General features: G+C 40.9%; 2 protein-coding genes across 2 annotated transcripts; one reads left to right on the top strand and one right to left on the bottom strand.

Moving 5' to 3' along the window:
- Window positions 1-3400: 3400 nt before the first annotated feature.
- On the bottom strand, window positions 3401-13020 carry LOC140853641 (zinc finger CCCH domain-containing protein 4-like). The gene is made up of 5 exons (XM_073248288.1): window positions 12694-13020; window positions 6788-7136; window positions 4434-4620; window positions 3802-3969; window positions 3401-3584 (listed from the first exon to the last, which is right to left on the bottom strand). The coding sequence occupies exons 1-5, from the start codon at window positions 13018-13020 to the stop codon at window positions 3416-3418; spliced, it is 1200 nt and encodes a 399-aa protein (XP_073104389.1). The 3' UTR covers window positions 3401-3415.
- An 8114-nt stretch (window positions 13021-21134) lies between these two features.
- On the top strand, window positions 21135-21756 carry LOC140853728 (uncharacterized). The gene has a single exon (XM_073248607.1). It carries the CDS (start codon window positions 21227-21229, stop codon window positions 21587-21589), a length of 363 nt encoding a protein of 120 aa, XP_073104708.1. The 5' UTR covers window positions 21135-21226; the 3' UTR covers window positions 21590-21756.
- The last annotated feature ends 2015 nt before the right edge of the window (window positions 21757-23771 follow it).

The following is a 23771-nucleotide window of genomic DNA, read 5'->3' as shown; positions in this document are numbered from 1 at the left end:
GATCTCCTCTTGTATTTGTTCTTTTTCATAATAAAGCTTTGCATGTCCCATGGAGGTAAGCCTTGAGCTGATCCACGTACTTAATTATTTTTTTCTTATCTTGTATTTCTTTCTCTTCTTTTGCGGTATCTACACATGATCGAGTGCAACGCGAGTAGTATCAAAAAGGTCCTGTGGTGATGGTGTCCTAGCCAGACATTCCCAACAACTGGTATCAGAGCTCAGGCAATACCAGCACACGAGGTTGTCCGGATCGTGACAGTATTGATCGAGATTGAAGATGGAGAAGACAAGCTCAATCAAAGTGAAGATCAGCCGGTTTGATGGGAAGTGCAATTTTTCCCTCTAACAGTCGAGAGTAAAGGACGTGCTCATCCAGCAAGAATTGACAGACGCTTTCTTGTACGAGGAGATGCCGACTACCATGGAGGTAACGGTTTAGAAGCAGCTCCAGATGCAGGTGGTGAGCATGATCCGCTTATACTTGGTAGATGATGTGGTGATCCATGTGCTTGACGAGACTTCTCCGACGATGCTGTGACGAAGCTCGAAAAGTTGTACTGACGAAGTCCCTCACTAACACTCTTCCTCTAGAGGCAGTTCTACCAACTGTGGATGACCGAGGAACAGAGCATGCAGGAGCATCTAAATAACTTTCAAAAAAATCCTCACCGATCTCTTCAGCATTGATGAGAAAGTTAAGGAGAAGACCAGAACATTGGTCTTGCTATCATCACTTTCTCCCTCTTTCGAGTCCTTGATGATTGCTCTTCTAGTAGAAAAGAGCACCATCAAGATAGAAGAGATAACTTCTGCATTTCTCCAGAATGAGAATTCTCAAATGGAAGAATCGAACTTTGAGTTTAAGTGGTGACTCAGCTCTAACAGTGACTGGAGGACGTGGCGACGAAAGATGAAGCGACAGAAAATCGCGACGTGGGCGGTCCAGATCCAGGATGAGGGACTACAGCAAAATCATATGCTACCAGTGTGACGAGTTGGGACATCGTGTCAAAGATTGCCCTCAACTTAAGGATCAAATGATGGCTACTATGTCGGCGGCTAGCACGACACTGAGATCGTTGATGCACTTATGGTCTCAGATGACGTATTTACTTTTTTCCAGCAGTAGATTTTAGACTCTACTTGTTCCCATCATGTCTGTTGTAGAGAGGAGCTATTTGAATCTCTGGAGATCAGTGAGGATACTGTCCACTTGCCAGATGGATCGAACTATACGATCAAGGGCATCGAAATGGTCAGCATAGAGACACATGATCGAGCAATGAGAAAATTAGATGAGGTCCGATACATAACCAGCTTTAAGAAAAATCTAATTTTTCTCAGCAGATTGGATTCAAGCAGCTACAGGTGGAGAGCTGATAGAGGAATCTTGAAGACTTTGCATGGCAATAGGATCATGATGAAGGAGAAGCAGTATGGAGGACACTAATCCTTGATAAAGAGTCCAGTGCGAGGTGAAGCTCCAGGAGCAGGGGGATCAGGCATGAGATGGGAGACTCAGAAGGATGACAAATGACGTTGCAAGATGAGATTTCTATTGCCGCAGGAAACTATCCTGAGCAGGTCTCGATCGGAGTGGACACAGCCCATGATAGAGATGGGATCGAGCAGCCTGACTCGACTCCCATATTTATCCATCCATGAGCAGCAGACGTTTACCCTAGGCAATGAGGGCAAGAGATGAGCTCTCAGAATTATTGTGAAGGCCGAATATCGAGTCAAGGTGAAGATTGTTAAGAAAAATACCTCGAGATTCAGTCTACAATAAGCCTAGAATGAGGTTCAGGACGATGAACGGAGTCCAATGAGCCCAAAAACAGTCCAAACGAAATCCAAACGGAGGAGATACGCACGATAGAAGGCCAGCACGGAGGCTTATACGGCCCACGAGCCATCGGAGAAGGCCCACAGGCGGCGTAGGCTAGCGGCAAAGCGGGCCAGACCCAACTGGCGGACCAGGCGCACGACCCAGCATGCGAGCAGGCCCAGCGTGGATGCACGCGGCCTAGCAGACGCAAGGGCGTGCGGCCCGTGCAAAGCTTTCACGAGGTCCACGCCCTATGCATGGACCGGGCGATCCATGGGAGGAGTGTGGACCGACAAATGGTTTCCCAGCGATTTCTCGCAGTCCACAATGGATAGGACGGCACTTTTCCGCATTTCTCGCAGTTTACGGGCGGTCTACAAGTGTAGTTTTGGTGCGGGAGCACAATCGAACGGCTGACGGCACATGCAGTCTTGATCGGATAGTTTAAAGGCTGATTTGAGTCCTGATTCAACTCTGTTTCCGCGTGGGACACGGTCTTAGACCTTTAAAACCCTGTGGATACAACAGAGAGCTGTGGCATGGTGAATAGTCGGCAGAGAATCCTGAGAAACGGTTCAGCAGCGGCAACAGTAGCAGCCTGAGGAGCGATTCAACAGAGAGCAAAGGTACAGGGGCACCTCAAGCCAATTGTCAGACAGCGGTCGTTTCAAGGGTTCAGAGGATCTTCTTGAGTTCTGGTAGGAGTTTTGTAAGGATAGCTTCTAATTGAGAGAGATTGTGTATAAGGATTGAGAGTGTGAGGATCTCCTCTTGTATTTGTTCTTTTTCACAGTGAAGCTTTGCATGCCCCATAAAGATAAGCCTTGGACTGATCCACGTACTTGATTATTTTTTTTGTCTTCTATTTTTTCTCTTCTCTTACGGTGTCTACATGTGATCGAGTGCAACGCGAGTGGTATCGAAAAGATCCTGTGGTGGTGGTGTCCTGACCAAACATCCCCAAACGCCCTTCTCCTCCGTCACCACCATTAACCTGAATATCCTCTCAAATATCCATCACATTCTCCTCTATGCCCCCTAAGGTCAAATCTCCCTTCCTTTCTCCTCCTCTGCCACCACCTCACCTGTCATTGTTCCATTGCCATCATCTCTCTCCCTCTCCTCCCCACCCCATCCCAAACACCCCCCCTAAAAAAAAAGAAAAAGGAAAAAAAAAAAAAAGAAACTGAGCTCAAATGAGACATTCATGCTTGAGCTCCATCTGATTTGCTGTTCGAGCTTGAGCGAGCTGACTGGCTTGATTCTGTACAAGCGCAGCTCGAACTGCACTGTCGCAGCTCAACTCGAGCACAAGCTAATTCGCTTAAATCCCAACCTAACCTTGATCAACACCCAGCTCATGCATGTTCAGTTAGTTTTCCCTCTAATCTCAGGTTGATCCAATGGCATAATATGCAAAAGCAGCCAGTACACCTTAAATGCTAAAACTGTGGGGTAACTTCTGATTTTTCCTGGATGAGGTTGCAGATTTGACAAGTACTCTTCACAGTTCACACGCAAACTAATGCCACTGTCCAACTATCAGCCTGAATAATACACCCAACAAGTCATCATAAAAATAGACTATGAAACTACACTAATTACCTGCTCAAGATACAGAACTTTTCGCTGGAACACAATGTGCTGAGAGGCACTTGGAATTGCAATCACTTCAACTCTTTCACCTCTACCAAGATCTTTAAAGTAATCCTTGTATCTTGTAATATCAGCAGTAGCAGACATCAAAACAACCCTAGTTGACAAATGATAATTTACAACATCGGTCACCAAGTGTATACAGAAAATTCAAGTTTACTTCTACGGTATAGGAAACTTTAAGTTATGGCAAGGGGTTCTGGCCTACGAGTTTAACCAAGTAAAGAAAGGTGCTAATCAAGTTAGACTTGCGTTAAGCCATAAATCCAAATGCTTTTATCACAATATGACTAGGAAAAAAGTTAAGCACATACCTCAAATCATTGTTTTTTATCATAAACTGCTTCAAACATGCCAGAACAAGATCAGATTCCACAGATCGTTCATGCACTTCATCCAGTATTATAACCTTATATCTAAGCGCAGCCAACCCCATATCACGCATTTGTTCCAATAAAACACCAGCAGTTTTAAAAACAATTCTGTCACATATTAGGCAACCTTAGAACTTGCAGAAACTTTAACAACCAGTATAGCAAATATACATTACTCAGGAAGAATGTGTGAAAGCACCACAGAAAACGGATAAGACCAAGATGCAAGGGATGTATAATGTCAATACTTCAAAGTTCACAAGAGAAAGGAGAAAAGCTGTGAGGTGAAGAAATTCAATGCATGTCATATTCTTTTTAAGAGTTCCACCCAAAATTACCAATTACAGTCAACAGTAACTTAAGGAACAAAAAAGCGTTCCGCTGAATAAGAGCTACAGAATTATGTATTATACACTCAGACTAAGTGCAATAACCAACATACAGGGTAAAGCACATTTTACGGATGTACATATTTCCCTTCATAAGTGCAATATCATGGTGGCTATTTGTCAAGAGAGAACTGCCAGTTAGGAAGGTTCAATTTACAATTTATTATTGTAAGAACTAGGTACCTCGTCAAGTTGATATCTGAGACATTTGAATGGCCAATATGATATCCAATCTCCCCTCCAACATCACAGTTGCGAGCTTTAGCCACCATTCTTGCTATTGCCACAACTGCAAATCTTCTAGGTTGCGTACACAATATGGGTTCCATATTTTCTTCAAGAAGGAACTGTGGAACTTGGGAGCTCTTACCTTTGATGTAGCAAAAAACACATTCACCACTAAGAAAGCATAAGAGTCGCACATTGCACCAAAAAGAAAAGGTGAAGAGAAACATATCAATTTCCAATTCAAAAAAGAGTAGCTCGCGTAGAATCTTCACATGTTCTTATGCAATGCCATGAATGATAAATCACCCGATGAGCATAAACAAAAACAGGACAGCTGTAACATTTTCTTGGTGAATAATCCTCTGTGATCTTTCAATTATTGCAATCTTATAAATTGTGGACAATCCTAGATCCAAAATGAAGATCTATAGCATTTAAGGAAGTTAAAGAGGAGCTCATGATACAAATCATCAGCACATGTCATGCATGTCAGAGTTAGGATGGCTTCTGGCTCCAATCAGATTAGAGTTTTGTTTTAAAAGAAAATTGCCTCAATAGACACACCGGCAATCTTGGAAGGTGCACTTTTCTTGTTCCTCTCCATAGGAGTATGAAGTATGAACTGAACTCTGTGGGGGAATATCCATTTACTACTGAAGTAATTATAGACGGGTGAAGCCACGTGGACTGAGAAGCCTCCCAGTGTTTTGGTTATATGTTAAGATAGATCACCGTATGATGCAAGAAATCCAAAGTTCTCCTCCAAGGTATTGACTAAGGTTTCAAATATCGACCACATTGTACTGTATTGATCCCGTATCATGCATGTATCAACCCAGATCAAATCATCCAGTTCAATGAAGCATGAGTAGATAGACATACTAAATACCCTACCATTGAAGTACATGAACAATATGGAGGATGTTCCTCGAGATTCAAAAAGAAGATTGAGTTTTGGTAGCAGTCATAACATAATGCCCTTGTGCAGTAATTAGTGTACATCTCAGACATACTAATCGCCAGGAGTGGTTTAACTATGATTCAATTGTTTGATCATTTAGAGGGAAAAAAACAGAAAGAGGTAAAACAAAAAAATTAATGTCTCAGTGACCAAAGCTTTGATGTGGTAATCCTTACAATGTATGAGCTAGACGAGTTAAAAATTTGCTATCTCTATCATTTCTGGAGATATAATATCACGAACTCAATTACAACAATTGTTTTGACTTTTTGAATCCTTCTTGCACATTCATTAGCAATTTTCTAATGTAGCTTTGACACAAACTAGATCATGACTTACATCATCATTTGAGCCGCTTTTTCTTTTCTTTTTTTTTTTTTTTTCCTTTTTACATCTGGCTGCTAATCTGGCATCAACCTCCGCAATTTTTCTACTTAGCAAAGGACTGGCATTCATTGCACTTGGTGTAACACAATAAATGGAAAGGGAGAAATTAAGAGCATGGGTTCTCTGTGGTACCCGCAATGCACCGTACAATGCGGTACATCACGCACACCATCCATCACATGATGGACAGCTGCATGCGGCTGCGCACAGCGTGCATCGCACAATCCGCAACCGTTCGCCGCACTTGAAAATTAAATAATGATTTACAGCTTTAAGACTAAGCATTTGAAATCACTTTCTTTATGTTTTTTTTTTTTTTTTTTTGACCAACAGTGAACTTCTTTAAATCATCCTGTACTGCTATAACACTTCAAGCCATATTGTGGATTTGAAATGAGTGAAGTATAACAGCTGAAACCTGAACCATAGCGAGAAAAACTTAATCACGGCTATTCATCATCACTATAACAGGACGTGTTCACCAGTTTTTTGTGAAAAAACGCCCCAAAACATCCGTTGCACAAAACCTTCTCTGGTTAAGAACATCTGAGGATCCATACAACAGTTTCAATCTTTCCCTTTTTTCACTTCATTTTCTCTATTAACTTCCATGGAACCCCAATGCCACCATCCACACATTGAACAAAAAGGGAAAAAGGCAAAAATAAATAAATAAATAAATAAAACAACGAAAATCCTATTTCGCCGACATGCAAACATAATCCAATATAACTAAACAGTCTCGATAAGGGGAAGAAAAGAACATCAAATGCCAAACGGCCAGCAAAAAACATCGATCATTCCACCAAAAACAAAAACTAAAAAGAAAAACTAAAAAATGGAAACAATAGCAAACATCCACACGCGCACACACTAAATTACGATAAAATCTACAGGTAGAACGGAATCGATTCAGAGGCCGCTGCAATAAATGCATCAAGAAATCGAAGTACTGCTGTACCACATCCAGTGTCACCGACGATGAGCGTCACACGATTTTCCTGGATCTTTTCGACGATCTTCCTCCGGAGGGCCATCACCGGGAGCGGCGGCCGGGAGCCGGAGGAGGAGGCGCTGGTGGAGGCGGAGTAGGAGGAGGAAGCAACGGAGGAGGACTCCCAGTCCTTCCCCATCTTGGGAGCAGCGGAGAGAAGAGGCGAAAAGCGAGAGTAAAGAAGCTTGAGAGCGTTTTGATGCTGCTCAATCTCTCTACCGCGGGTGTTCCCGGGAGGATTGGGGGCGACGTTACCTCCATGACGGGACGTCTTTGTAGGGTTTTTATTCCGGATGCAAAATGCTTGGGGCCCCGACTACGCTACCAAATAAAGCTTATTGCCACGCGTCAAACTGAGGGTTGGGTAACGTACGTGTGTCCCACCGGTTCCTGAATTGAGCCACTCATCTTATGCCGCATGGCATGTGTTTGATTCTGTGGTCGGTTTCCGTCGAACTATAACAATACTTTTCCGATAACTCCCGCCTTTCCATTCAAAGTCGTCGGCCTCGGCTTGGAGCGCGTTAAGTTGAGGTGTTCATGCATGTGACCATATTTAAATCATCCATGCGGTAATGTTTGGCAGCGGCATTTTTTTTTTATATATATATAATTAAAAAAATTACTTATGGTTTAAAAAAACATACACCACAAGACCCTATATACAAAATACAACTCAAAATGAATAGGTTGCCGGTTATTCATGACAAATCTTTACTCTCTCACCTTCATGGTTATCCAATCACTTGCTCTGTTGCCTACTCTAAGAATATGGATAGCTTTAAATGCATTTATTTTCATTATAAAATTAGCTTATAACCTCATACAATGCATACGATGTTATTTTTTTAAAACAATATTTAAGTTTATTTATCTATTTTGTTATATCCATTCTAAAAATATTATGATTCATACAATTTATCTATTTAAAATACTTATGATACTAAATAGTATGTATTTATCTATTTAGTGTGCATAAATATTTTATCATATTTATTTTTCTTAACCCTGATGCAGAAGCCTCTGTTTTAAAACTAGTTTCTATGATTCGAAATATAACTCCTACCCAAGCTTTCAAAACACCACCTCGTATCTCACAAAGCTAATGTTTAGAAAGTAAGGAAAATGATATATTACACTATAAACTTTGAGTCTCTATCTCTCTCATTCTATGATGGCTGGTGCAACCTAACTTGATATACAGTTGGCCCTTGAGTTGAATAGTCCACATTAATCAAGTTTATTTATGTATATGTGATCAAGAAGTAAAGACAGTAACCGTCGAGTAAGTTCAATTTTCTAAGAAAAGAAGTGCAAGAATAAGCATATGTAATGCGCCTACACCTTACGCTAAAATTTTATATGAGGTATAAAAGCTTAAGTCTTTGGATCACAATAAGATTGACTTAAATTGTGCACCATTTGATAAGGTTAACACAATCCGTGTTAAGTGTGCACCATTTAATAATTGTAAGATTTATATCAGATGATTTAGTATGTCACATTATCTATTACATAGGCCCCAAAGAAAAAAAGGAGGCTAAGATAGATGATTTTTTTTAATTGCTAAGAAAATATATTTAATATAGATCTTCTGCATTTCCATCCAAAGCATTATGATTATTGTATTTACAAATTAAAACTAATGTGTATCCAAACCGATGACTATTTATTGTATTATTAGAGGAAATTTTTCGAGTTTTATTTCTTAAATTCTCTTTTTGTTTATTGCTAGAACGTCGATGAAGATTTTAGTTGTTGCAATATAAGTATTTGATAATATGTATGATTGATCCAATAGTGCAGGTTTATTGCTAGAACGATGAAAAAAAGCTGGCTTTGGTATCCCATGCATCATATAGGGTTATAAGCTAGTGTTATTTTGACAATAAAAGACAATCCAGTATACATTAACAAAGGAAGTTTTGCCACATGTCATTCGACTTTGGTGCTTCATACCAGTGCGCCCCAGTTCTATTGATCGTGACCATTGGCACATCCATGCGTATGCATGCGTATATTTAGAATAACAATTTTGGTAAATCTGGATGAATTCAAACCCTTAATTATAATTTTACATATACAATAATATAAATATATGAAGATCCATCCCCTTTCTCTTTTCATTTATTTCTTCCTCTTTCCTTTCTTGTTCGTCACTGTTGGATGGATGTCTGGCCAGGACACCACCTCCCAAGATCCTTTCAGTACCACGCGATGCAGCAGGAAGAAAGAAGAAACAAAACAAAAGGAAAAACAATCAAAATACGTGGATCAGCCACAAAAGGGCTAGCCTCCACGGGGCATGCAAACTTCACTATGAAAAAGAAATTTTACAAGAGGAGATCTCACCCTCAACCCTTGTACACCCAATTCTCTCTCACACGAAGTTTCCCTCACAAAAGCTCTCTCTCTCTTGGAGACCCCCCTGAACCCCTGAAGAGCCTGACGACCGCTATCCAGGAGCTTCCTGCTCCTTCTCTCACAGCGCCCTCGCCCCTCTCTCTCTCCTCTGGTTCGTACGGCGGCGAGAAACCGAACCGCACATGCTCTCTGTTTCGTCTCAGGCTTTTAAAGACCTTAAACATAGCTTAAAACATGATTAGAGAAGGATTAGGAGTCCTAAACAAAGCCAAGAACCCTCTGGACCGTCGGATCAAGACCGGGAGCTCTCTGGGCCCTTAGATCGCGCTCCGGTCCACGAAATAGTGCCGTGGACCGTGAGAAACGCGTGGAAAATACCCACGCGGTCCACAGGCTGCGTCGTGGACCACCCGATCCACGGTGGACCAGGGATGGGCCAGCAGGCCGCTGGGTCGCGCGTCCCGCGCGGGCCTGGGCCTGGGTCGCGCGTCCCGCGCGGGCCTGGGTCCCGCGTCCCGCGCGGGCCTAGGACGCGCGTCCCGTGCGCCGCCGCCTGCGGCCGCGCCGCTGCCGCCCGCCGCCGGTCGTCGGTGATCCTCCGCCACCTCGATTTTTGTGCCGACTTCGAAAGCTCGTATCTCCTCCATCCGAGATCCGTTTCAGGTGATCTTGGTCTCGTTGGACTCCGTTTTTCGCCGCGAACCTCACTGTGGGCTCGATGTGGGCTGAATCTCAAGGCGTCAAATCCTAACAATCTCCATCTCGACTCGATATTCGGCCTCCTCCAAACTCTGAGAGCTTCTGGATCTCCGCGCCCCCATGCCCTGGGGCAATCGCCTGCTGATCATGGATGGGCAAACATGGGAGTCGAGCCAGGCTGCTCGATCCCATCTCCGTCGTATGCTGTGCTCCTCCTGACCTGAGACCTGCTCTGGGCATCATCCTGCGGCAATAGGAATCTTACCTTGTGACGTCGCCTCTCGTCCTCCCGAGTCTCCTGTCTCGTGCCCGATCCGCCTCCTGGAGCTCCACCTCGCTCTGGACTCCACCTGGCTCCCGATGCTCCACCTCGCACTGGGCTCCCTGCCAGGTAATAATGTCCTCTGCTCCCCTTCTTCCCCTCCAGCACAATCCTATCACCGCATAACACCCTCAGGATTCCTCCACCAGCTACCGTCCTGTAGCCTCTCGAATCCAGTCTGCTAAGTGAGATAAGATTCCGCCTAAAATCGGATATGTATCGGACCTCCCCCAATCTCCTCACTGCACCGTCATGTGTCCTCCAGCTGACCGTCCCAATGCCTCTGATCGCACAGCTCGATCCATCCGGCAGATATACAGTGCTCTCACTGTTCTCCAGGGAGTCAAACTGCTCCTCTCTGCAACACACATGATAGGGGCATGCAGAATCTAATATCCACTGCTGGGAAGAAGTAGATACCTCGTCAGATATCTCCAGAACATCTCCATCTGAATCACTGCCAGTCGTCGCTACAGCAGCCACCGTCCGATTTTTCAGTTGAGGGCAATCTCTGGCTAGATGCCCCAACTCCTCACACCGGTAACACCTGGTTTTGCTCAAGTCCCTCCTGGACTTAGACCGCCCTCGTTGCGATCTCCTGTCGCTCCGTTTACCACCTCCTGCACCTCCAGAAGCCACCAAAGCTGAGCTATCGCCACCTGAGCTCGAAGCTGGGTTCTCCCTCCTGAGAACCTCGTTCTGGAGTATCGCCGCGGTGACCTCGTCCATCTTGATAGTGCTCTTCCCCACTAGAAGAGCAGTCACCAAGGACTCGTACGAAGAAGGAAGCGACGCCAGCAAAACCAGCGCCCTGGTCTTCTCCTCAACATTCTCGCCAACGCTGAGAAGGTCGGTGAGGATCTTCTGGAAGTGGCTCAGATGCTCCTGCACACTCTGTCCCTCAGTCATCCGCAGTTGGTAAAACTACCTCCAGAGGAAAAGTGTGTTGGTGAGAGACTTCGCCATGTACAACTCCTCGAGCTTCGACCACAGCACCGTCGGGGAAGTCTCGCTCAGCACATGGATCACCACCTCATCCGTCAGGTACATGCGGATGGTACTCACCGCTTGCATCTGTAGCCGTTTTCAATCCCGCACCTCCATGGTGGTCGGCTTCTCATCACACAAGAGAGCTTCGATCAACCCCTGTTGGATGAGCACGTCCTTCACCCTTGCCTGCCACAAGGAGAAATTGCTCTTACCATCGAACTTGTTGATCTCCATTTTGATTGTTCCTGTTTTCTCCATCTTCAGTCTTGCTCACCACCACTGCAATCTGCGTCCTTGTACCGCCTTGCTCTGATACCACTTGTTGGGTGGATGTCTGGCCAGGACACCACCTCCCAAGATCCTTTCAGTACCACGCGATGCAGCAGAAAAAAAAGAAGAAACAAAACAAAAGGAAAAATAATCAAAATACGTGGATCAGCCACAAAAGGGCTCGCCTCCACGGGGCATGCAAACTTCACTATGAAAAGAAAATTTTACAAGAGGAGATCTCACCCTCAACCCTTGTACACCCAATTCTCTCTCACATGAAGTTTCCCTCACAAAAGCTCTCTCTCTCTTGGAGACCCCCTGAACCCCTGAAGAGCCTGGCGACCGCTGTCCAGGAGCCTCCTGCTCCTTCTCTCACAGCGCCCTCGCCCCTCTCTCTCTCCTCTGGTTCGTACGGCGGCGAGAAACCGAACCGCACATGCTCTCTGTTTCGTCTCAGGCTTTTAAAGACCTTAAACATAGCTTAAAACATGATTAGAGAAGATTAGGAGTCCTAAACAAAGCCAAGAACCCTCTGGACCGTCGGATCAAGACCGGGAGCTCTCTGGGCCCTTAGATCGCGCTCCGGTCCACGAAATAGTACGTGGACCGCGAGAAATGTGTGGAAAATGCCCACGCGGTCCACAGGCTGTGCCGTGGACCATCCGGTCCACGGTGGACCGGGGATGGGCCAGCAGGCCGCTGGGTCGCACGTCCCGCACGGGCCTGGGCCTGGGTCGCGCATCCCGCGCGGGCCTGGGCCTGGGACGCGCGTCCCGCACAGGCCTGGGTCGCGCGTCCCACACGGGCCGGGGTCCCGCGTCCCATGCGGGCCTGGGATGCGCGTCCCGCTCGCTGCCGCCTGCGGCCGCGCCGCCCGCCGCCAGTCGCCGGCGATCCTCCGCCGCCTCGATTTTCGTGCCGACTTCGAAAGCTCGTATCTCCTCCATCTGAGCTCCGTTTCAGGTGATCTTGGTCTCGTTGGACTCCGTTTTTCGCCGCGAACCTCACTGTGGGCTCAATGTGGGCTGAATCTCGAGGCGTCAAATCCTAACAGTCACTCATCTCCTTCGACCTTTGTATCCTCATGAAAATGAAAGAGGGGGAGAGAGGTGTATGAGAACCGAAAGGTAACTCTTTGGCAACGATTATCGGGATGGATGGGATGAAGTGGTGGGTGTGCTACTTTTATGAGCTAGAGGTGGACAACTACTACTACAGATAGGGGCACCTGATGAAGCCCCACTGAATTTGGATGACCCATGCCCTCTTCTAGCACAATAGCCTCCTTGACTGCATGCTGGTCATCCGTCCCATCCCCACCTGCAACCGTGACCTCTGTCACTTCCATGCCAATGACTATGTCGCCTTCCTCCACGTTGTCACGCTTGAGACCCAGCACCACAAGCTCCACGCCCTCAACTGCTTTAACATCATCGATGACTCCCTCATCTTCGACTGCCTCTTCACCTTCTGTCAGACCTATACCGGCACCGCCATCAAACTTAACAACTAGCACCATGACATCACCATCAATTGGGCCGGTGGCCTCCACCATGCCAAGCGCTACGAGGCTTCCGGCTTCTGCTAACAAATACATGAAATCATCGTACTTAGACCCCACAACTATCAACCATCTAATAATCTACTCCCTCTATTTTATTCATAAGTAGGGTCGCCCACCATGCTACACCCAAAAAGTCCATAACTTTTTGAAATTGTTTCCCTTGAAACATCAAAAAATAAAGAGAAATGCTATATTGATCGGCAACAAAGGAGAAAGCAATAATCTTTATGAGAGAACTAAGAGCACTAAGCAGAGCTACTCACAAAGCAATCGAATAATGATAGAACAACAACATCATTAGAATCTAAGATAGATGCAGTAGAGGATCCTGTGAGAGTGCATGACAACTCTTAGACGTCAAGCTCAAATGTGATGTTAGCCTTGCCACTGCCACGACACTGTGCAATAGGAGAAGAGATTCGGTGCAGCATCCCAGCTCCACCGGCAACCTTAAAAAGACAACATCTTTTTTATTAGATTACAATTAGAAACCAAAGAGGTTTTATAAATTGCCATTACGAATCGATGACCTAGAGAAGGATGAGAACCGACAAGCAGGAGGAGGGACGACAGTGGATCCGCTCGATAAGGACGATGATCATGCAGCTTGCTTCGACTTGATCGCGAACCTGAGAAAAGATAGAGCGATGTGGTTTACTGATCGGACGGAGGCATTTCCTACATTTGCCCAAGTTTTTTCGCTATTTTTTCATTCTGAGGAGTCTCAATCGGGTGGAAGGCTTAAAGTGAATGAAACAGCCAAACAAAAAAGCTTAGGGGATGGCTATTTTTTCCACATGGCTCCCTCCTCCTTTTCCCAAAACCCTATGTGTCAAATGGAAGCCCTGCTAATGGAGAGGCCTCTGTTTTAATATATATTAGATATCTATTTAAAAAGAGGATGAGGCTTGGAGTCATATTTGTATTAATCTATAATGTCATTATATATGAATCACCCTCTAGACATATTTATAAGGCTTGAAAATGATACAAAGCATACTTGACACCTTTTCAAGGAACGATAAGTTCAATAAAATGAAGAATTAAGGTATGTAAGTGTTTACCATCAACCCATAATAGATTACAATAGGTGCCGCTAATAATAAAACTAGTTGAAGCTTGTTAATTGAGAAATGACCTGTTAAAATTTACTTTCAAAACACTAAGAGGTGGGGGCAACAAGCAACTATTTGATAATTTCTATAGTAAATTGGGTATCCACCTGGTTGTAGAAGCTACATCAAAATTTTCCTTGTGTCTATTTGATAGGCAGAATAGAGATAAAATGAGACCCTTGCTCCTTGTGTGATGCCTCTAAACATTATTTTTACTTTGACAAGAAATTAGTAGGAGAAAATGTATGGTTCTATTCGATTATCTAAGTAGGAATAACTTATGCTATAAAACTGAGGTATCCTCTCCAATTACATTTTTACCCTTATCCACTCTATACATATATAAAAAATGAGAAAGCAATTTTATCCCATAATAAAAAATCTAAATAATCATGAAAACTAATAGATACTGAATGCTAGCGCTCATTCTTTATACTTACTCACCCAACTAAATACATAAAAAAAAATTTCTATGCAATATCTCTCTAAACTTACTTGGGTAAGTTTTTTTTATTCCTTGAAAATATAGTTTGCAAGCAAATATTACCTTAAGTTTTATCATAACACTACAAGTGAATTTGATTGAGTCACTTCTGATCTAATCTCCTTGTTTCAAATAAAAAGAGGAAATATTGAATTGAAGCTTTTAGCATTTATTTTCAGGCATGTTTTCTTGCCGATCTTCGTAACTTCTTATTTGTTGATCACCTTTGATGTAAATACTCTCTGATTGCTAATAAAAGTTGGATGGCTCCTTTTGCCTCCCTTACCGCTGATGTAAATATCATATAATAGAATGTATTGATGCCTTTCCAATTTAATTATAGTTGCAATTGCAATTCTCCTCAAAAATGTGATGTTCATTAATGATGATACAATAAAGAGCAAGCTCTCAGATCATACACCAAGATTTATAAAAGAAGTTCTTCTATTACCATGTTTGTATATTGCATGTTAGAGAGGGGGCGAGAGAATTGGCATTGGGTAGAGATGCTAAAGAGGTTAAATCTCTCTTTTCTTCTCCTTTTCCAAGTCCAAATCTTGCACTTCTTTCCGTAATAAATTCTACAATATTTTATCAATCTCATAGACCAAATAAATGGAAAATATCTCTTGCCTGTGTTCTCATCATTATTATAAATTGATAGCAAAACTTATATAACTTTTTGGGAAAAATCTAGAATCCAACATCTAGTCAATCATTGTTGTCATATTTTCTATGCGGATCGAGATATGATCTAGAGATATAATTAGTGCGCATTAAGTAGTTCGGTATGCACTTTTTGTAAGCAGGTATTATGAAGGTTGGATCAAACAAATGTAGTATCCTCGAATGCTCTCAATAGAAATATTTGATCCATTATGCATGAACCATGATACACAAACTTGCAAATCGACAATGAGCCCACATTAGGCATGCCACTTATCTTGAATTTGGAATCCACATATGCATTGATCATGTGAAATTCAACCATCTCTTGCTAGGATTGAAATTCATAAAGATTAGATGGAACAAGTGAACTTTTGATTCCAAAGGCCAATAATACTTCCTTTCCATAATTATCTTGAATTTTAAGTATACTTAATGGATGTTTTTGGAAAGTCTCAAGGATTTTTTTTTTTTTTTTTTTTTTTTTTTGTGGGGGTTGGGGGGGGGGTCTCAAAGAATTTAATAGCCCATTTAGGGCTTAAATATAAAACCCATAGGCATATAACCACATTTAGTTCAGATGGAAAACATGTAATTTCGGGATATTTCTTCACTTCCTTTCCTCTAATCATCTAATTTTCTACCTATTTTCTACATTTCAATGATCTCTAACTAAATTTACATAATTTTAAATTTCTATTTAATAGCCATCAGTAGTTCGATCGACCTTGATAAAGATACTCTTTTTCACATACTCTTCTCCTTCTACTTAAAATTCTTCCCCCCTTCTTTCTTATAATTTCATCGTTTGGATTTACATATGTAAACATGCTGCCCACTTGGTTCATATTTGTGGTAAAATCATTGTTTAATATTTTTTTTGGAGAAACCTTGTATTTTACATAAATCACTACAACCTGGAATTTTATTGCCCAAATTTCGTAGATCTTTACTCTTTCCTATTTGATCATTGCTTAATTATATAATTTCTTTTTTTGTGTCATTTCTACCCAGTTTATCATATTAATTAGAGTTTTTACCCTGTTTATCAATATATTTATTGTTGTCCTGAAGAGCTCTTATGCCTTTTTTCCCCCAACTAACCCCATTATTATTGGAGTTGGGATCTCTTATCCATGATCACTAGTTGGACTTTGATATTCCATCATCATCTTTCTTTGGGCCTCTCACTTTTCACATCATCTTAATCTCTCTCTAACAGCTGCTTTATCGAGTTGTCATTTGATATATGTGCCATTTGGTATTCTTCTCAAGCAATTAACATCTGAAGGATTAATTTCACCTTCCCTTCTAAACCATCACTCATCATTCATTTTCTTTTTGCTCCTAGTTTCATGTTCAAAGTTACAGGTCTATATGTATTGTGTGGTCATTCTTTTACCCTATAACAGTATGCAATCACAACATGTTCATGGCTCTTTAATTATGAGCACATTTTTACAATTCAAGGGTGTGTTTGTGATGATTATTGATTGCTTGAGCTGTTTGTTGTTGATACTATAATAATTGCAAGAGTTCCTTTGATATTGTTGTTGCCTTTTATTTCCAAAATAGGATAAGGGGTCTCTTCTTGTTGTTGTTGATATTCTAATAATTTCATCTTTTCACACACACACACACACACACATATATATATATATTGCTTTTCTCTTGTGAAGACAGAAGGTGCTGCTAAAATTTAGTGTTTTTTTATTTCTTGACATATAATTATTGTCTGCCAGTATTATTCTACTCCTACACAGTATAAAATCTGAATGCGGTACACTTGGATGGATGGGGACTAGAGCCTTATCTTTCTTTGTTGTAGATACAAATTGCGCTGCGAATAATGTAGATTATACAAGATTAGGTAGTACTAACCAAAAAAAAAAGGTAGTACTCTTGGATGGATGTAGCCTCAAAGCTGACCTTCCAACCCCTAAATTCAAGTCCAAAGCAATGGAAACAATTTTCTTTCCTTTTTCCTCTTAAAAAAAATCGGTTCCCAATAAACAAATAGCAGAAAAAGCCTTGTTCTTGAAACAAGGGACCTGTTCCCATCAGAGATTCTGAGAAGGCTGCTATTCTCCAAATTGGCGCCGAATTGGTTCATTGAGGTCCACCATTTGCTTCATCTTTACCGCAAAAATAAGACCATTTGATTGTCTCATATTATTTCATATCTACATGCCCCCAAGGGAGAGCATGAGCTCTCCATGTCATCTTTAAATTTTGCCATCTTCCACTGGTTTAACCTGTCTGCCATCCTCAATTTCTCAAGAGCACAAGGTGAATTAAAAGATGTCATGGGGAATCTTTTGCTCACATTCGGAAAAAACAGACATTACCAATTTTCCATACTTTAATCCACACCTTAATGCCTGAAACCAGAACATTTCCTAGTTAGTCTTCAGTCCCATGGACAATGGTCTAAAATTGCTCAAAATACTGACTGACATAAAATTTTAAATGCCTGGTAATTGGAGCAAGCTCGAATTGTGGAACTAGAATCAAATCATCTAGTGCTTCTTTTACAAGGATTTAGGATTTCACCAAAAAAGCTAGTCGAAGATATTATTTAAATTTTCGAGCCTGTATAAATATACAAGGTCTTTTTAGTGAATAATTGATAGGAGACTAATTACACACCCACATAAATCCTCACATCTTTCAATCACATTATTTGCTTTGGTTGAAATATATATATATATATATATATATATATATAACTAGATTAGAATTAGATCAATCGGATTTGGATTCAAATTTGATCAGATCAAAATTCTATAATAAGAGTCCTAAATCAATGATTCAAACTATTAAATATGATTTACTATCTCAAAATAGCTTGTATACAAAAAGTCATATGATTTAGAGACTCATTGCCTAAGCATCAAGTAATCAAAAATTCGATAGTTCAAATAAAATTTAATTAGATGTACTTGTCGATCACTTGATGCATATACTAGAGATCTTCAAATTATATAATTTTTTGTATGCAAGTAGTTTTAGATAGTATATTACATCTAAAGATTTGGATTATCGATATAGGATTTTTATTGTCTAATTTTGATCTAAATATATCTAAACCCAAATCTAGTCGATCCTACGCAAATCAACCTCTCTCTATATATATATATTTCGGCAAGACAAAACATGAGTGAAATGGAGACCAATCCTTAGAAAGTCAATCCTCGGGGGTTTTGATCATATTGCCTCGGTCGAATGTGAGAGTGTAAAGCTAGAAAATTGTTACAGACACAATTTAGACGTAGCATTAGAGGTTGGGAATGCAGAATTCCCTTGACCACCGCTTCCCAACAGCCAACAATGCCTGTCTTTGGACCCCCTTGGCCCCTACTTATCCTGCAACCAAGCTTCGTGATCACCCCCCCTTTTTTTTTCCGAAGTCCGTGACATTTCCGATGCTCAAACGTCCCTTCCGAGAATGATTGCGAGAGGAGTGCTCGAGATGGTTCGCATGGCGAGCCTCGACGCTGCTTTCGTGACTGCCTCTTATATCACCAAGCCGCCATTCTCCGCCTTCTGGAAGCCTGTCTCAAAATCCTTCCACTCCGATCAGAAGTAGGAGTCAATTTGGCTGCCTGGGATTTCTTTCACTGGAGAAAGAATTCTTCTTCAAGTGCATGGGACTCATCTAATACAATAAATTTTTTGGAAGTGTCATTGGTCAAGAGAGGGATGTTATATTCATTTTGTACTATTGATATTTCTCTTTTATATGTGTTGTTCTATGGAATTATAATTTTTTAAGTGTATTCTTTTTGTTTATGAAGGATCATATATAATTTTTCTTCTTCCATGGACTCGTTTCATTGATGGAAATAGGATGGGGAAAGTATGGTTAACAGAAAAATGAGGCAATCCTTTGTATTTGGTTGGAGTTTTTGAAAAAAGAGAGATTAAAAAATGATAGTTTTATGAAAATAAACTTCCCATGTTTCATAGGAAAGAAAAATTCATTTGAGATATGAATTTTTGACTTTCTCGTATGAGAAGGAAATTAGGATTTTTTTTTCAAAAAAAAACTCTTAAAGCCATTAATAGAATGGAATAAGATTTTTTTCCCTTATTAATAATATAACATGCATTTTATACATCTTTTTTAAAAAAGTAGATGCTCCACCAAATACAAGATACATTATAATATATATATATATATGTCACTTTCTCATGGTCAACCGCACTTGCTAAAATCATTTTTTAGATATCATATTTTTATGAATTAATTTTTTTTAAAAAAATTAATAAAAAATTTTCTTCCTACGTACTTAATGGCCCCCCCTCTCTCTCTTTCTTTTCAGAAATTTTTGCTCATGTAATAATTGAATATAAAAATCACTGTTTAGGTCAACATTAGAGGTAAGGAGGCATGTGGATGGCTGATATCATCCATTTTAATAATTTAATATCATAAAGTACATTATCTTGCGTGAAGTGCTTATTGTTTGTTCCGTGGATATAATAAGCATTATGCATTTGATTATATATGTTCTCTCTTCATGGTGACCGGCTATACCTAAATCAACTTATTTATTCTTTATCCTTTTATTCGTTGGCTTGTTAGCTTACCTATCTTATTATATCATGGAAAATCACAATATGAAGCTTCATAGGTTCAAAACGTGTCTTAGAATTATAATATATGAAATTAGAAATTCATAAATAGATTTATAAGAGTGACAAATATTTAGATGAAATATGTTGCAAAGTACTCCATTTCTCTCATAGGCAAGTTATGGATAATATTGCATCAAGCCCAATGCAGAGCGGCGATCAATAATTTAATAACAACTTATAGAATAAAATTTCAAACAATGGAAAAATATTGAGGCACTAAAAAGGAATACACTAATGATTTGAAGAATACAAGATATCCATAATAAGATAATACAAGAGTATAAAAAAAACTCTATAAGAAAAAGACCAATAAGTTTCCAACTAATAAATTTTGTAGACATATTTTCCAAGAGAAAAATCTCAACTTCTTAGAAGCACCAAACATTCTTATAGATAAGATAAGTGAAGAAAATCAAATCATTGAATCTTGAACTTCAATTCAAAAAGATCCTTATATGAAAAATTATTGTTATATATAGAAACTTAAAATCCTGCTTCTTCTCTCTTCTTACCTTTTTCTTCTTATATTTTTTTTCTTATACAGTCTATCACTTAAAAAATATACATGCCTTGTCAGCATGACCCATCCCAGCACCTATTAGTATGGTGTGGACATGTCATAAGGGCCCAGCCCTAAATACAAATGGTAAGTCCAGCAAATAGAAAATATATGGACCCCACAAATGTTGCAATACAAGCCCGAGACAAAGGTGGAACAAGGCTAGCCTGCCACATCTTGTTTGGCTGGTCCTCCCCAGCCCCCACTTATTTGTACCCCTGCTTCCTGATTAGTTCCAAGTCTCCACCCACCAAGAGGCAGGAACTCGGCGTGCATCTTGCTGCTTAAACTACCCGTTGATTCCTCGAACCACCACCTCTCCCGTCATTTCAAGTCTCCGTTTGCTCCCACCCCATAATTCCCTTGTAAGCTCCATCACGTGCATGCACCCCCCACCCAACTCCACGTGTCCTTCCCACTTTCCCGATTACCAACGTCCAGAAAAAAACAATGCAAGACCCTCCTCTTGGCATCAAGCTTTATATATATATATATATATATATATATATACACACACACACACAAATAAAAGAAATCAAGCAAGTTAAGTCTTTTTTTTTTTTTTTTTTTTTGTACAACACTCTTTTTATTACTAAACAACTCATGTACCTCTCCTATATAAGTTGTACCCATCAAGGCAAGGACCGTCTAACATAGACCCACAGCCAGCCTTCTCTCTCTCTCTCTCATATACTTTTGTTCCCAGCTAAAGGGAAGGCAAGAAGAGTGGTGATGGTGGAGGAAGGGAGAGAAGCGCCACATGGTGTGCTGTTAGCGGTGGTGGTGGCACTGGTGGTGGCGGTGCCTTTCCTCGTGGGAGACGGTGGCGAAGCGCTGTCGGAAGCTATCTCCGAGCTTGTGAGCCCTGCGGGGCTTCTCTTCCTCCCTGTTACGCTCATATTTGTGATCCGGTTCTTGTCGTCGGACCGCGGCACCGCCTTCTCCGACGTCTTCTCCTTGGGCTCCCCGGACTCCATCCACCGCGTCGGCGGGTCTCCCATCGGCGTCGCGCTCGTGTTGCTCCTCCTCCTCTTCCTCCTCTACAACCGGTTCTACCTCTTCGGCGGCGGCGACGACGACGACTCCGGCGATTAGGCCTGGTTATAAAATTACCATATTGCCCATGGGCCATCCCGTTCGGCTCAGGGGCATTTCTGTCGTTTTCGTGTGTAGTTTCGTCTGTAAGCCTTGTGTACCATGATGTAAAATTGTAAAAGTACTGTATTGCCAAAGTTTAATCGTTTCCCGCTGGGCTTTTAAGACGTTTCCCAGGTCGTTTTTTTTCTTTTTGTCGTTTTGTGAGGGGTGGGGACGCGCTTCTGGGACCGAAACTGAGACTTCTTTTGGTCATCATCGGTAGAGGGTGGTGGCGCCGAGTTAAAGAAGAAAGAAGAGGGGTGCCGAAGGCGGCAGAGTCCTTTTACTTTTTGTCTCGGCGGGTGGTAAATGTCTCCGTCCGAGATCTGATCGGACGGTCTGAGGGCTCGCTCATCAGATGGTGCGTCAGGGAACGGGCCCCACAAACTGTCAGAGTTGGTGGGTGGCGGGTGTCAGCGCGGAAGGCGAGTTGATGGCGTGAGGTGCGTCAGCAGTCAGATGGAGGGTATGTGGGTCCTCATTGTCGGTGGCATTTAACCATTTTTAATACAAAGCCTGGTCGTGGAAAGTGGGAACTGGGAAACAATACTTAAGAAATAATAATAATAATAATAATAACAATAACGCCGATATGTACAGGCGCAGGTGCGGAAACACGTACCTCTACATAAGCACATGCACACGTACACGTATGTGCATGCACGTGCACGCCCGCGTGCCAGCCTGCTGTATGCTACCGATCTTTTCTACTTCACCCGGTTAGCAGCCGGAGAAAAAACATATCTTCGATCGCCACCTCTCTCTGCCCCCTTTTTCATTTTTGTTTTGATATTGGTTATAATGATAAATACAACGATCTCAATGTTGAATGGCAACATTTTTTTTTTTTTTTTTGTTTAATATGATGAATGGCATTTAACTTGATGATTGTAATATGCGCCTATGTGCGCCATCCAAATCCATTCTTAGAAGGGCACAAGATTAAAACATCAATGCTAGTTGAAAATTTGATTACCATGTTTAACATTATCCAGGATATCGTGAAATAAAAAATAAGATATTTCATTCGTGATTGAAATCGGCGTTTGGTTCATAATCGAAATCAGAATCGGAATGAAAATTTGAATGGATAGGAAAGAATATGGATTAAATTTTAGATAAGTTAGATCATTTTTATTTTACTCCAAAATTAAAATCGAAATAAAATTTTTTTCAATCAAACAACTAAAATGATAGTCATCTATTCCTGTTCCTCTCAACTAAGCAACCCCCAAATGTTATATAGATCAGTGCAGAGCATTAATTTGATTACCATGTTTAACATTATCCAAGATATCATGAAATAAAAAATAAGATATTTGGTTCGCCACTAAAATAGATATTTGATTCATAATCGAAATCAGAATCGGAATGAAAATTTGAATGGATAGGAAAGAATAGGGATTAAATTTTAGATAAGTTAGATCATTTTTATTTTACTCTAAAATTGAAATCGAAATAAATTTTTTTTCAATCAAACAACTAAAATGATAGTCATCCACTCTCGACTAAGCAACCCCCAAATGTTATATAGATCAGTGCAGAGCATTAATTTGATTACCATGTTTAACATTATCCAGGATATCGTGAAATAAAAAATAAGATATTTGGTTCGCCACTAAAATAGATATTTAATTCATAATCGAAATCAGAATCGGAATGAAAATTTGAATGGATAGGAAAGAATAAGGATTAAATTTTAGATAAGTTAAATCATTTTTATTTTACTCCAAAATTGAAATCGAAATAAAAATTTTTTCAATCAAACAACTAAAATGATAGCCATCTATTCCTGTTCCTCTCAACTAAGCAACCCCCAAATGTTATATAGATCATTGCAGAGCATTAATTTGATTACCATGTTTAACATTATCCAGGATATCGTGAAATAAAAAATAAGATATTTGGTTCACCACTAAAATAGATATTTGATTCATAATCGAAATCAGAATCGGAATGAAAATTTGAATGGATGGGAAAGAATAAGAATTAAATTTTAGATAAGTTAGATCATTTTTATTTTACTCCAAAATTGAAATCGAAATAAATTTTTTTTCAATCAAACAACTAAAATGATAGCCATCTATTCCTGTTCCTCTCAACTAAGCAACCCCCAAATGTTATATAGATCAGTGCAGAG

Source organism: Elaeis guineensis, chromosome 14 (assembly GCF_000442705.2).
Source record: "Elaeis guineensis isolate ETL-2024a chromosome 14, EG11, whole genome shotgun sequence".
NCBI classification, from domain to species: domain Eukaryota; kingdom Viridiplantae; phylum Streptophyta; class Magnoliopsida; order Arecales; family Arecaceae; genus Elaeis; species Elaeis guineensis.
Note: the sequence above shows the minus strand (reverse complement) of the source record. Positions and strands in the feature narration are given on the sequence as shown.

Excerpts from the sequence above, each read along its gene's own strand:
- LOC140853641 (XM_073248288.1), bottom strand. The coding sequence starts at position 13,020 with ATGGTGGAGGCCACCGGCCCAATTGATGGTGATGTCATGGTGCTAGTT. Across the intron at positions 7,137-12,693 it reads ATTCAGTGGGGCTTCATCAG|TCGGGGCCCCAAGCATTTTG; the intron begins GTGCCCCTATCT and ends TTGGTAGCGTAG. Across the intron at positions 3,970-4,433 it reads TCAGATATCAACTTGACGAG|AATTGTTTTTAAAACTGCTG; the intron begins GTACCTAGTTCT and ends AATATGTGACAG.
- LOC140853728 (XM_073248607.1), top strand. The coding sequence starts at position 21,227 with ATGGTGGAGGAAGGGAGAGAAGCGCCACATGGTGTGCTGTTAGCGGTG.